The 13,383-nt window shown below is 50.6% G+C and overlaps 1 protein-coding gene across 15 annotated transcripts in view; it reads right to left on the minus strand.

Annotated features, from left to right (window-relative positions):
• CPNE5 (copine 5) overlaps nt 1-13,383 on the minus strand; it is a 112,641-nt gene that overhangs the window by 86,257 nt on the left and 13,001 nt on the right. For all 15 annotated transcript variants that reach the window (XR_014810004.1, XR_014810000.1, XR_014810003.1 and 12 more), the window contains exons 2-3: nt 8,623-8,663; nt 6,801-6,847 (exon numbers count right to left, since the gene is read on the minus strand). Coding sequence is in view for 10 of the 15 variants with exons in the window: in XM_084967919.1 (XP_084824045.1) it covers nt 6,801-6,847; nt 8,623-8,663 (88 nt within the window). In the remaining 5 variants the exon portion in view is untranslated. The remainder of the gene's footprint in view (nt 1-6,800; nt 6,848-8,622; nt 8,664-13,383) is intronic.

Below are 13,383 nucleotides of genomic sequence, written 5' to 3' on the forward strand. Positions count from 1 at the left end.
TAGCAGCTGTGTGAGAAAGACAGAGGAGTCCCCATACTCAATATGAAGTAAGTTGAAGACCCCTGCCAAAAAGGCTTGTGAATTCTAAATCAATAGATACATAAGCCTTGGAAACAGACAAACATAATACACATACAGAGTTCCCGCTGTGGCTCAGCAGATTAAGAAGCCAACATAGTACCCATGAGGATTCGGGTTTGATCCCTGGCCTCGCTCAGTGGGTTAACGATCCAGTGTTGCCACAAGCTGCCGAGTAGGTCACAGATGTAGCTCTGATCTGGAGTTGCTGTGGCTGTGGTGTAGACCAGCAGCTGCAACTCCAATTCAGTCCTTAGCCTGGGAACTTCCATATGCTGCAGGTGCAGCCCTAAAATAAAAAAAAAAAAAAAAGAATCCACAGACAGAGGAGTGTGATCATCCAGCCCAAGCCCCTCTGAGGAGGGAGCCAGCCTGTGCCACTCCAGGCTCGAGAAGGGGACAGCACAGGATACACACTTTGGGAAGAACATTGACAAAGGGATGTGTGTTCCAGGGAGTGTGCCCAGATTGGCAAAGGGACAGGAGACAATTTCATAAAGAGGATTTCCTGGTAGAAATGGCCACATTCCAAATCTGCCCCAAAGCGGACTAACAGGGCTGGGTGAGCTGTCCTCAATCACTGAAAGAGCATGAAGAAGAGAAACTTATTTTGCACATCTAAGGAGGGCAGAATTAGGAACGAATAGAATTTTGCCCTTTATATAAAACTCTATTATAGAGTTCTGATGTCATGTTCTAGAAATTACTTTATGCTTCAGTTTCCTCCTTTGTTAAATGGGGCAAATAATAACAACACTAACACTAACAATAATAATAATGCTACCTCCTTCATAGGGTTGTTGCGAGGATTAAACGAGTGTAAATGCTCAGAACAGTGCCAGGTACATCCCTGGTGGGTAAGTGTTTGCTAGTAGCATTACTATTGCTGTTCGTGTTCTCTCCCTGACTTGAAGGTCAGCTCTGGTCCCCCTTTGTGTCCCCACCATTCACCCGCTAGCGCATAGTAGATTGTAGGTCAATGTTATGTGGAGGTTCATGTTAAGATGCTCTGAGGAAGATCATTCCGAATAATCAGATATGAACTGTCATTCCCAGCTGGTGCCAATTTTGTTCAAGGGGCTGAGGTTGCTCAAAAATAGACTGAGCGCTCAGGTAGGGACGTATGGGCCTAGTGGCTAGGGCCACATGCCCTGCAGGTGGTGTGGGTCCATCTGAGGGACACTCTGAGACTCTGTGATACCTGTCTCCTCCTTTCCAAGGACAGCCAGGTGGCTGGACAGCCACCTGGTGAAGGGGGGAGGCGATCACCCACCCTACACTTTCCAAACAGTGAACCAAGCCCAGCTTCCTCTTCCTAGTGAAAGAGTTTCTGGGACTCCTCCGATCAGGCCAGCCTGCCTTTCCCGGGACGTGCAGAAAGCCCTGGCAACACTTGATGCAAATAGTTTTCGATATCCTGAGCTAAAATTACATCTTGAGTCAATTTTCACAAAATGCGGTGACAGATTTAGGTGCTGGGAAGATAGAGCTTTCTCGGAAGGCATTAAAATGACCCAAGCAGTTGAAATCAGCTAAAACCTGGCAGCCAGGGGCCACGGGAGCAGCTTTCGTCCTTCTGTGGCTTTGTGCGAACCTGGAGTCTGGATCCTGCCTGAGGAAACTGCCGTGCCTGCACCTGACTCCCTCCGGCTGTCGGGTGAGTATCCCTCGGCCAGGGTTCCACTAACAGAGAGAGGCTTTGCAATGAACTAGCAGGTGGAGCCATGAGAACAGATTCCGGTTTTTACCCAGAAAAGCAGTCTTCCATCCCAAGGGCCATTTCGTAAAGATAGATCCAGATTATTCTTTCTTTCTTTTTTTTTTTTTCTTTTAAGGGCCGCACCTGTGGCATTTGGTTTCCAGGCTAGGGGTCAAATCGGAGTTGCAGCCACCAGCCTACGCCATAGCCACAGCAATGCAGGATCCGAGCCGCATCTGTGACTTGCACCAAAGGTTATGGCAACAATGGATCCTTAACCCACTGAGTGAGGCCAGGGATCCAATCTGCATCCTTAAGATTACTAGTTGGATTCTTAACCTGCTGAGCTACAACAGGAACTCCCAGATTATTCTTCAAACTCTCCATTCCTGATACTCAGCTCTGTGAGTTACACAGAGAACCAGGCAAAGAAGTAGGGCCTTGATGTGTCTGAGGACATCTTCCCTTCTCCAGAAATAGCTTCAAGCCTGCGCCCCTAGGGTAGCTCATGTGACGGAGCTCTGCGCTTGTCCCCCCGAAGGGCTGGGCATGGTGCTGAGGGTCTCATGTAAATGGGGTCAGTCTCCTCTCTGACATTCTAACCCTATGTCCCCAGAAGTCCTCGGCCTGACAGTGAAGAGCTCCTTTCAGTGAGTTCCTTGGTGGCCTAGCAGTTGAGGACCTGGCATTGCCACTGCTGTGGCTGGGGTTCGATCCCTGGCCCAGAATGGAAAAAAAAAAAAACCCAAAACCCAAAACCAATTTCCTTCAGCTGCCTCTTCCTGTACCTCACCAGCCTCGCTCATCTACCTGCTGTCTGTTCTGGAGGGGCTCTGTTTGCACCTCTGGATCCACTCCTGCCCTCCCCCACCCTTCCTCCCATCCTCCTGACTCCCCCAGCTCTGAGCCTGGGAGGCCAGCCTATGTGGACTGGATCAACAGCCCCGCCCCAAGTTTTCCATCGGGTTCCACCAAATCTTTCAGGGGGCCCCACCAATGGGAGGTGAAGGTCGGAGAGCAGATGGTGGGGAGAGAGTGAAGTCGCCTGGGACTTGTCTGTCCAGGCGCTCTGAGGGCCCCTGCAGAGATGCTCCCTTGGGACTGACTTTAGGAACCACCCCTCCTCTTACCTCCTCAGGCTCAGTGTGGTCCCACTGTCACCCCCATCCTGTGATTCACCACCATTGGTTTCCCTGAACCCTTTATAAATAGCGCTTTATTAGATCTCCCAACTATCCAGGACCTGGCCTGGCCTGCCTACTCCCCCCAAGCCCAGGCCTCTGCTCTCACCACTATCTTTGAAGCCAGGCCCTTGTGTCTCGTCCCCCAACTTCACTGAAACCCAGCTCCCCTCAGCTCCTCCAAGCAGACACTCCCACGGCGCTGGGGTCTAGCAGTCAGATTCCAACACCCAAGGCCAGTCCTGCTCCCCTTGTAGAACCAGGGTCCCCAAAGTTCCTTCCAACCCACATAGTTTTCTGCTCCACACCACACAGCCCTTAGCCAGATGGCTAGTGCGGAGGTTCAAATTCCATTTAAAAATCTGCATGACATTCTGGCTCTACTTTTCTCTCCTCTGAACTCCCATTCTGTTCTCATCAGTGCCTCTTGTCACATCCTCTGTCGGCGTGATTCCTGCAAGGGAATCTCCCTGTCCAGGCTGCAGGCTCCCTAGTTCCATCCTGTGCTTTTGGTGCAACTCTTTTCTTTCAGCCTCTCTCCCTCTTTTCCCCAGCACCTCATAAATGCTTCCTGTTGATCAGAAGTTGGTTCGGTCTGATATCAACACAGCCACACCTACTTTCCCTGGATTATAAATATATATAAAGTCTTCCATCCTTTCACATTTCATCTGTCTGTATCTTTTTTTGGCCATGCCCACGGCATGTGGAAATTCTTGGGCCAGAATTTTTGAACCTTCACTATAGCAGTTACTCAAGCCACTGCAGTGACAATGCTGGATCCTTAACTACTAGGCCACCAGAGAACTCCCTGTATCTTTACAATTTACAGTAAGTTTTCTTGTAGATAGTATATACTTGGATGTTGCTTTTTCAATCCTACCTCTATCTTGGTGTGTGTGTGTTTGTGTGTGTGTGTGTGTGTCTCTGTGTGCGCTTTTCAGGGCCGTACCCGCGGCATATGGAGGTTCCCAGGCTAGGGGTCCAATCAGAGCTGCAACTGCCAGCCTACACCACAGCAACAGCCACAGCAACACTAGATCTGAGCTGTGTCTGCCTCAGCTCATGGCAATGCCAGATCCTTAACCCACTAAGCGAGGCCAGGGATTGAACCGGCAACCTCGTGGTTCCTAGTCGGATTCGTTTCTTCTGTGCCACAACAGGAACTCCTAGCTCTATCTTTTAGGTGAGGTATTTAGACCATTTGTTTTTAATGTGATTACTGAAAAGAATGGGCTTACATCTACTGTTTGATTTTTGTTTGCCCCCTCCAATTCTTTGTTACTTCCCTCCTCTTTTTCTGCTCTTTTTAGGATAGAGATCTTTTATTTTTATTTTTTTCTTTTTCTTTTTCTTTTTAGGGCCATACCTGCAGCCTATGGAAGTTCTCAGGCTAGGGGGTCAAACTGAAGCTGCAGCTGCCAGCCTACACCACAGCCACACTGGACCCAAGCCACGTCTGCAACCTACACCATAGCTCATAGCAACACTGGATCCTTAACCCACTGAGTGGGGCCAGGGATCAAACATGCATCCTCATAGATACTAGTCAGGTTCTTAACCCACCGAGCCACCAGAAGAACTCCCAGATGGAGAACTTTTATAATTCATTTTATCACCTTTGTTTTCTTATTAGCTGTTGCTTTTTTAAAAAAATTATTTAGTGAAAATAAACAGCAGATTTTTTTTCTGCAAATAAATAAATAAATAAATGCCTACTGTTGCAAATACTGACTGAAATGGGGGAGGGACCAGTAAGGCCTGAAACTCTGGATGATGCTGTACAGTGATAGTTGCTGGACAGTGACTACGCAGCAGGCACAACACATCCATCACCTTGCTTTCCCCACATCACAGGCCTGGAAGGCAGATGTTATCCCTGTATTACACATGCGGAAACACAGAAGTTAAGCAACTTGCTCAGAAAGGGCTGGAGCCGGAGTGAAGGCACAGGCGGATCTGACTCCAAGGCATCTCACCCTTCCTCCGCTCCGCCCTGCGGCGTGCGTGATGACAAGATGAGACGTGGACAACAGGGAACCCTGACCCAAATGGTGACATGTCCTATGACAGAATGTAATTAAGCATTGGCGGAGCAGCACCCTCCTGAAGAGGCCCTTCCTGACTGGATCACCACGACATTAGCGCACTCCTGCTCTTTATGAAGCTCGGCCAAAAGGCCTCAAAAGTAGTGAGTTCACGGAGGCTAAATGGTTCCCCAGCAATCTGGTTTATGCTTTAATTGGCATAGAGTCTTGGGGAGGGTGAAAAAGTCAATGTGATCGCAGCCCCTGTGGAAATACTTCCCATACATTTTGTGGCTAAGATGCATCCACCTGCTTCTGCTGAACCTGAGGGGAGGGAGGAGCAGGGAGCTGGGCAGGTGATGCTCTCTGGTCAGTCCACCAACAAGGAAGGGGAGGTTCATTACTAAAGTCTGAATCACTGAAGCTTTGCTGGCCATTCTCACTCTCATCAAGTCACTCGGGACCCCCACCCTGTGGGCTCTTGGCTTTGATCCCCTTGGCACCACACCTCTTCCCTCCCTTTCCACAGGCTCTGGTGACTGGTTCTGTGTCCCTCTGCTTTTTGGAGCTGCCTCTGTCTCCTTAGCCATGTGGGCTTCCTTCCCTCAGCGGAGACCCCAAGCTGAGTCTGTCCAGAACCCCCAGGCCTTCCTCCCAGGTCCAGGTGGGGCTCCAAGGTTAAATCTCCTCTTGTCCCATTCCTGGGCCTCGTCTTTTTTTTTTTTTTTTTTCTCTTATGGCTGCACCTGTGGCATATGGAAGTTCCTAGGCTAGGAGTAGAATTGGAGTGGCCTATACCACAGCCACAGTAATGCTGGATCTGAGCTGCATCTGCGACCTGCACCACAGCTCACAGCAACCCCTGACCCCTGATCCACTGAGAGTGGCCAGGGATCGAACCTGTATCCTCATGGATACCATGTCAGGTTCTTAACCCACTGAGTCAAGGTGGGAACTCCAAGACTGTGGTTTCACAAAATGGGAGCTGCTGGAGGGCTTGGAGAAGAAGAGGGACAGAATTTAACTTGGGTCTTGACAGGACCCCTCTGGCTTCTGGGTGGGGAAGAGACTGCAATATCTATCTAATACTTACCCAGTAAAAGGCTGTGGGATTCTAGACAGTGGGACCTTCAGGGGGCAGAAGGCGCATGGACTCAGCTGGGGACAATGGAACTGAGACAAGGCTGGAAAGTGGCTCTGCGTTATGGCAGAGCTTGGAAGTCAGACTATGAAGTTGAGACTTGATTCAAAGCCAAGGGGAGTCAGTGAAGGTTTCTGAGCAGGGGAATCACCTAACTAAAGCCACACTCACTCACATTAATCAAAACCCACGAGGAGTTCCTGCTGTGGTGCAATGGGATCAGTGGCGTCTCTGCAGCCCCAGAAAGCAGGTTCAATTCCCAACTCAGCACAGTGAGTTAAAGGATCCGGTGTTGCCGCAGCTGCAGCATAAGTCACAACTGCGGCTCAGATCTGATCCCTGGCCTGAGAACTCCTTATGTAGCAGGGCGGCCAAAAAATAAAAACCCATGAGAAGGCTGCTGTGGCTGAGACATGGTACAAGATGCTGTACCCAGGTCTCAAGCCGTGATCTTGATGGGCCTGGGCTCCTTGAGAGTAGGAACCTTCCCTCTACCTGCAGTCTCTTCCTGCGTTAGCAGGGACAGGACTCCGCACGCCTTACCATCCTTCATGGGGGCTTAGATGCTGCAGTTGGAAGCACAGAAGGTGGGATGACCTCAGTGTTAGAGGAACAGACGGACAGACAAGCAGGGATGGGCTGGTGTTTCCAGGTGGGAAAGGGGCTGTACCTACCTCCCGCCACTGCTTGTTCTCCATTCCTTGAGTATACATGACACATACTGTGAGGAGAGAAGAGAAGAAAGGGTTAACACCCCAGGCCAAGAGGAAAGTGTGGGCCCCAGATGGGGAGAGCACCGAGGGACATGCTGGCCTGGGCAGCAGTGTTGGGTCTGGGGGTAGGGGTGGGAGTTGCTTGGAGAAGGGGGCCTAGAACACAGGTGTGTCTGGGGTGGGGGGGCACCCTTTGGGAGGAGGGTGGCGGCCATTCTCATCTAGACCAGAGCAAGTGCGAAGTGTGAGCGGGCAGACAGGTGAGCATGACAGGGGACCGTGTGGCAAGGGTGTGCCAGGAGAGAGCATCTGAAACCTGTTCTGAAACCTGCCTGTCCCTTTAGAGCCCCAGGAGGCTTACTGTTGTCATCAGCCTCCCTTTACTGATGGGGAAACTGAGGCTCAGAGGAGGCCAATGTCCTTCCTGTCTGAGGTCTTTCACTTGAGCAGTGCTGCTTAGGGCTAGAACCCTGGGCTCCCAAACCAGCACCCCTCCCCCTAGACCACAGCTAATTGGGGCCCTTAAATGCACTGGTTTCCAAGGGACTGAGACCTGGCCCCAGACACTCTGACCCCTCCCTACCCACTTGGGTACACTGAGGCCTCACAAGTACGGGTGCTGGGAAGGGTCAGACCCCCCACTTCTCTCTCTCCAGACAGTATTGGTGAAACATTAGACAGCCTTGTCATACTGGGAACGGTGCCAGTACATAGTGAGTGCTCAGTATGGGCTAGTGTTGACCGCTGCAGAAGTCATAATACCCTTGCTAGCAAAGGAAACCATAAACAAAATGAAAAGACAACCTACAGACTAAGAGAAAATATTCACAAATGATGCAATCGACAAGGGCTTAATTTCCAAAATATACAAACAGCTCATATAGCTCAATAACAAAAAAACCCAAAAAACCAACAGCCCAATCAAAAAATGAGCAGAAAACCTAAATAGCATTTCTCCAGAGAAGACATATACATGGCCAATAGGCACATGAGAAGATGCTCAACATCATTAATTATTAGAGAAATGCAAATCAAAACCACAATGAGGTATCGCCTCACTCTGCCAAAACAGCCACCATCAAAAAGTCAACAAATAGTAAGTGCTGGAGAGGGTGCGGAGAAAAAGGAACCCTTCTACACTGCTAGTAAAAATGTAAATCGGTGCCGCCACTATGAAGAACAGCACGGAAGTTCCTTAATAAATGAAAAATAGAGTTACCATATGATCCTACAATCCCACTCCTGGGCATATATCCAGAGAAAATGTGCCCAATGCTCATAGCAGCACTACTTACAGTAGCCAAGACATGGAAGCAAGCTAAATGTCCCTCAATAGATGAATGGATAAAGATTTGGTGTGTTTATACAATGGAGTATTACTCAGCCATAAAAAAGAATGAAATAGTGCCATTTGCAGCAACAGTTTAGACCTATAGATTATCACACTAAGTGAAGTTCAGATAGGGAAATATATGATATCATTTATATGTAGAATCTTAAAAAATGATGCAAATGAATTTATTTACAAAACAGAAATAGACTCACATACATAGAAAACAAATTTATGGTTACCAAAGGGGAAAGAGGAAGGGGCGGGATAAATTAAGTTTAGGATCAGCAGATAAAAACTACCTAAAAATAGATAAACAACAAGGTCCTGCATAGCACAGAGAACTGTACTCAGTATCTTATAATAAACTATGACAGAAAAGAAAAAAATTAAATAAATAAAACATAGTGTGGTTGCTGTTGTTACTGCTATTACAGTCGGAGTAGGACTTACATGGGTCAGACTTGGAGAACATGTCTTTGTCCAAGAGGTTCCTGAAAGGGGGGAGAGAGCAGGAGTTAGCACAGCCAGAGGATCTCAGGGGATTTGGGCTGTTACTGAGACCCGGAGGCTGCCTCGGGCCTGGCTTCGGGCAAAACAGGAAGCGGAAGGCTCCTTCAGCAGTTTATTAGGGCTCATTAAAGCTGGCCCCAGAGGGTCCTCAGCTCAGCCTGCCAGAGCGCATGGTGCCCCCCACCACCCACCCGCGCCATCGCCAAGCGCTCCCCCGTACCCCAGTGCCCTGGATCCCCCAGCCCCTTGCACTTGAGCCAAATCTCAATCTGCCCAATGTTCTAGAAATGCTGTTTCAGAAATTCTCCTCTTACCACTCTGTCTCTAAAAAAAAAGATAAGATGAAATCAAGTCATCAAAACTAATCCATTCAAGATCCCCTTCTCTCAGGTCTCACTTAGAGCCATTTTATTCCATCGTCTCACCTGTGCCAGCAGAGTAATGAATGACACCTCCCAGGGGATGCAGACTCATTGGAACAGGGTCCTCCTGTGGTCAAGGCCAGAGCTAACATGTGACCCTAACAATCAACCTTGAAGTCAGGCAGCAGGATGATGGACACAACATTTGGTGGCAGAGAGCTCTTGGAACGGGTGCTGAGCCCCTCCTGCCCCGCCTCTGTGCACTTGCAGCTCCCACTCACTGAACCCTGGGCACCGTGCTCAGTGCCCTGCAAATATCAGCTCCTAATCCACACGCTGCCCTACGAGGTCAGCCCTGGGTGGGTGTGATCCCATCTTACAGATGTGAAGGGGAGGCACAGGGAGACCAGGCCAGGGCACATCCTGCACATCTGGTGTCCCTCACTCTCCAGGGACCTGCGCTGAGCAGCAACACGGCCCGTGGAAGCTTGGGCTCTGGCTGGGAAGTGCCGCACCCTCTCTGAGCCCGTTTCCTCATTTGTGCAATAGAGATAGTAGTGCAGGCTGGGAAGGCGGGGATGCTCTGTGCTGTCTGTCGCCCCAGCCCTGCTGTTTCCTGTGCACACCCAGGCTGTCCTCCTGCTCCTCTCCCAAGGGCTTTCTCTGGTGGGCAGAGCTGCAAATACCAGGAAGTTTATGCTCCTCGGGGAGGCCCCTGACCAACAACGGTCAGGATGCCTCACTCCTCTGGGGTCAGCTCTGAGGTGTGTGCCACACAGCCTCCCAGAGTTGCCCACTGGGAGACCTGCCCATTAAGGATCCCTGTGGACCTCTGGCCAGGGCTTTGTAGCTATGGCCCTCCCACCTGTTGGAGCTCGGACTCCTTCTGACACTGCCCTAAAGTCAAGTTCTGTCCTTTCCAACCCTCTCAGCACAGCCCACCTCCCTTCCAGACATCCCCGGGGGTCTTCTCATCTCCCCCTCCCCTCCCATGCTCCCCCATGAGCCCCTGTGCCTCCTGCTTCCTTTCCCCAGAGTGGAGAAAGCAGGCTGTGCGACTTCCTGTCAGCCAGCTCCAAATATCGGGGCTGGGTGGGCCCCTGAGGATCATCTGTTGTTCTCCTGGAGGAGGGGCAGACTGAGCCTAGAGAGGGACAGGGAGTGGCCAGGCCCCACCTTAAGCAGTGGCAGAGCCAGAAAGTTCCAGAAGGAGACCTATTCTGAGTCACCATCACCGAAGCCATCAGCAGTGACAGCCTGTCTGGACAACTGGACCCACAGTCAACCCTACCACCCATGCCCCCAACTCTGAGGTGGGAGCCTAAGGCTGACCGACAGACAGACCTAGCAGCAGCCGGCACCAGCACAGAGCACCCTCTGGTCCCTGGGAGGCTCTAAATGGTGCTTATAAATCCTCCCATCTCTGTCCCAGAGCAGATTCCCATCCTCTGCGCCAGTCTCTTCATTCTGGTGTCTCTCCCCAAAGGCAGCTACATGCAGCCAGCCCTCCATAATCCCAAAGGCACAGAACCCCTCTGCTGGCCTCCATTGCCCATCTCTCAGACCTGCTCCCTGCTGTCACTTTGGAAACCCCGCCCACTGCAGTGAGCGGCAGATGAAATGGTCACACAGGCAGCTCTGAAAAGGAGGCAGCAGGAGCTCCAGGTAAGACACCACTTTTATACACGCTCGTCCACACCGAGGTGGGCGGGCTTGTCCCTGGGTTGACCGTTTCCTCTTGCAGTGGGCTAGGACTCAGGGCAGGAGCATCTGTCTTGATTGAAATAAACGACAAAAGGCCTAAATTCCAAAGGTGCTTCTAAAGTGGTGGCACCTGAGGCACAGCAAGGAGCTGGAAAGGAGTAAGAGGGCTGGGGTAGGGGGTGGGGAACTGGGGGGACTCCTACAAAAGCAAGTGCTGAGGTTTACCTTTGAATTCCATAATGAAATTCTATAATTACATACAATCCTCAAATGTTCAAGCTGGAAGGGACCTCAGAGGTCACTTTTTTGTTGTTGTTGTCTTTTTTAGGGCTACACCCAAAGCATATGGAGGTTCCCAGGCCAGGGGTCAAATCGGAGCTGTAGCCACCAGCCTACGCCACAGCCACAGCAACACCAGATCTGAGCCGTGTCTGTGACCTACACCACAGCTCATGGCAACACTGGATCCTTAACCCACTGAGCGAGGCCAGGGATCGAACCCACATCTTCATGGATACTAGTCAGGTTGTTTACTGCTGAGCCATGATGGGAAGTCCAAGGTCACCTTTTCTAATTCCTTGATAAATAAGGAATGTAAGACCTGGAAAGAAGGCAATTCACTTCTCTGAGGTCTGGGTCTCCCCCAAGTTTAGGTCTGGAACTCAGGTTCAGTCATGTCTAGGCTAGTGAGAAAGTTGAGACCCTGGATCTCAGGCTACGTGTGTGTGTGTGTGTGCGTGTGTGTGCGTGTGTGTGTGTGTGTGTGTGTGTGTGTGTGTGTGAAAGAGAGAGAGTGATTGAGAGAGAGATACAGATATGGGGTCTTCTCTTCAAAGAGAAGCAGGCAAGAGTTACCACTGTGGTGCAGTGGGTTAAAAACCTGACTGCAGCTGCTGGGGTCGCTCCACAGGCATGGGTTTGATCCCTGGACTGATGCAGTGGGTTGAAGGATCTGGTGTTGCTGCAGCTGCGATCAGATTCAGTCCCTGGCCTGGGACTTCCACGTGCCATGAGTGCAGCCATTAACAAAAAAGAGAGAGAGGAAGAAGCAGACCAGGCATGCCTGGGCAAGAGGCACACAGCTAGACTAAGTAACAGGACTGGTCACCTAGCTTTGATGGCTCCCTGCCCAATGACCTCAGGACTCTCCCTGAGCCCTGAGGCAAAGGTCATCCTGGGCACCCAAAAGTAATACAAACTGTCTTCCCTCTACTGTGCTGAGATTACCATCCTTCCAGACCATTCCTTTTCATTCTCTTCAGTTTTGCCTCCCCTGAACAGACACTGACCAATGCCATTTTCTCTGAGCCTGCTCTATGCCATCCTCTGACTCATAGGACCCATAACTGTACTCAGCACACCCGCGGCCACCTAATCAGGGTGTCTCTGTCTCTCACACAGCGCAGGGACCTCAACTCTGCTCCAGGCCAGTCCAGCACCTGGCTCAGGGCAGGGCCCTGGCGAACTGACTGGATGAAGGAAAACCAAAAGGAATGGCCAGATGGGTGGGCAAGGCTCTCATCTCCCCAGCTGGTCATGCTCAGGGCCGGCCTACACTTCTGCTTAGCTGTAGCTAATGGTTAAGTGTGGGGGCTACAATCATACCAGCTGGGTTCACACTCTTCCCCCAAATCATGACCAAATCAGGGGCAGCAAGAATGACCATGCACTAGATGGAAGGTCAGCAGACCCTGGTAAAGGCAGAAAGCACTGGAAGGGCTGAAATAAGAACTGGACAAGTGACTTGCCTTCCTTGCACCTCAGTTTCCCTGTCCGTAAAATGGAGTTAAGAAATAGTTCCATCGTGGCTCAGGGGAAGCAAATCTGACTAGCACCCATGAGGATGCAGGTTCGATCCCTGGCCACGCTCAGTGCGTTAAGGATCTGGCATTGCCCTGAGCTATGGTGTGGGTCGCAGACGCGGCTTGGATCTGGCATTGTTGTGGCTGTGGTGAAGGGTGGCAGCTGCAGCTCTGATGCAGCCCCTAGCCTGGGAACCTCCATATGTTGCAGGTGCAGCCCTAAAAACCAAAAAAGAAAAAAAAAAAAAAAAAAGAAAGAAAGAAAAAAGAAATAGTTCCTTCCTTAGGACTGCTACGGGAGCTCTTGGACATAGTGAGTCTTGTCAGGCACGTCAGTCATCATCGACCTGGTGCTCAGCAAGCTCTCCTGGCGAGTCTTCAGGATCACTTGGTGACAAAGGAGAGACAGGCTGGGTGACACAAACCACTTCTTCCCTTACAGGTCCAAGGAGACCCGCCCTAATCACACACATTCCCAGTGCCCCTTTGGGACTGATCCACTGAGGACTCCAAGGCTCAGAGATGGTGAGTGGCTTTCCCCCAGGCACACAGCTAGTAGGAAGCCAAGAGGTAAAAAACCGGGTCATCCACCTCAAAGCAGGCCCCAAACTGAAAGGACACAGAGAGATGAGACCATAAGTGCTTTTCTCCACTATCTGTCTTTGGAGAACTCAAAGAGACTTTTTTTCCCAACAGGCAAAATGTATTTTTTTTTCCCCCAAAAAGAAAAGCATATAAAATCCTTCAGCTGTCCATGAGGCAGCCTGGAGCTTGGCTTCTTTTGTTCATTAAATCAAGGCCAAGGAAGCAGAGCTTAAGGCCCCTTTCCTCAC

This window comes from Sus scrofa, chromosome 7 (genome assembly GCF_054392235.1).
Source record: "Sus scrofa isolate SSC_HxYL_T2T_F1_AM1 chromosome 7, Sscrofa_HxYL_maternal_Yorkshire_Landrace_v2.0, whole genome shotgun sequence".
In the NCBI taxonomy this organism is placed as follows: domain Eukaryota; kingdom Metazoa; phylum Chordata; class Mammalia; order Artiodactyla; family Suidae; genus Sus; species Sus scrofa.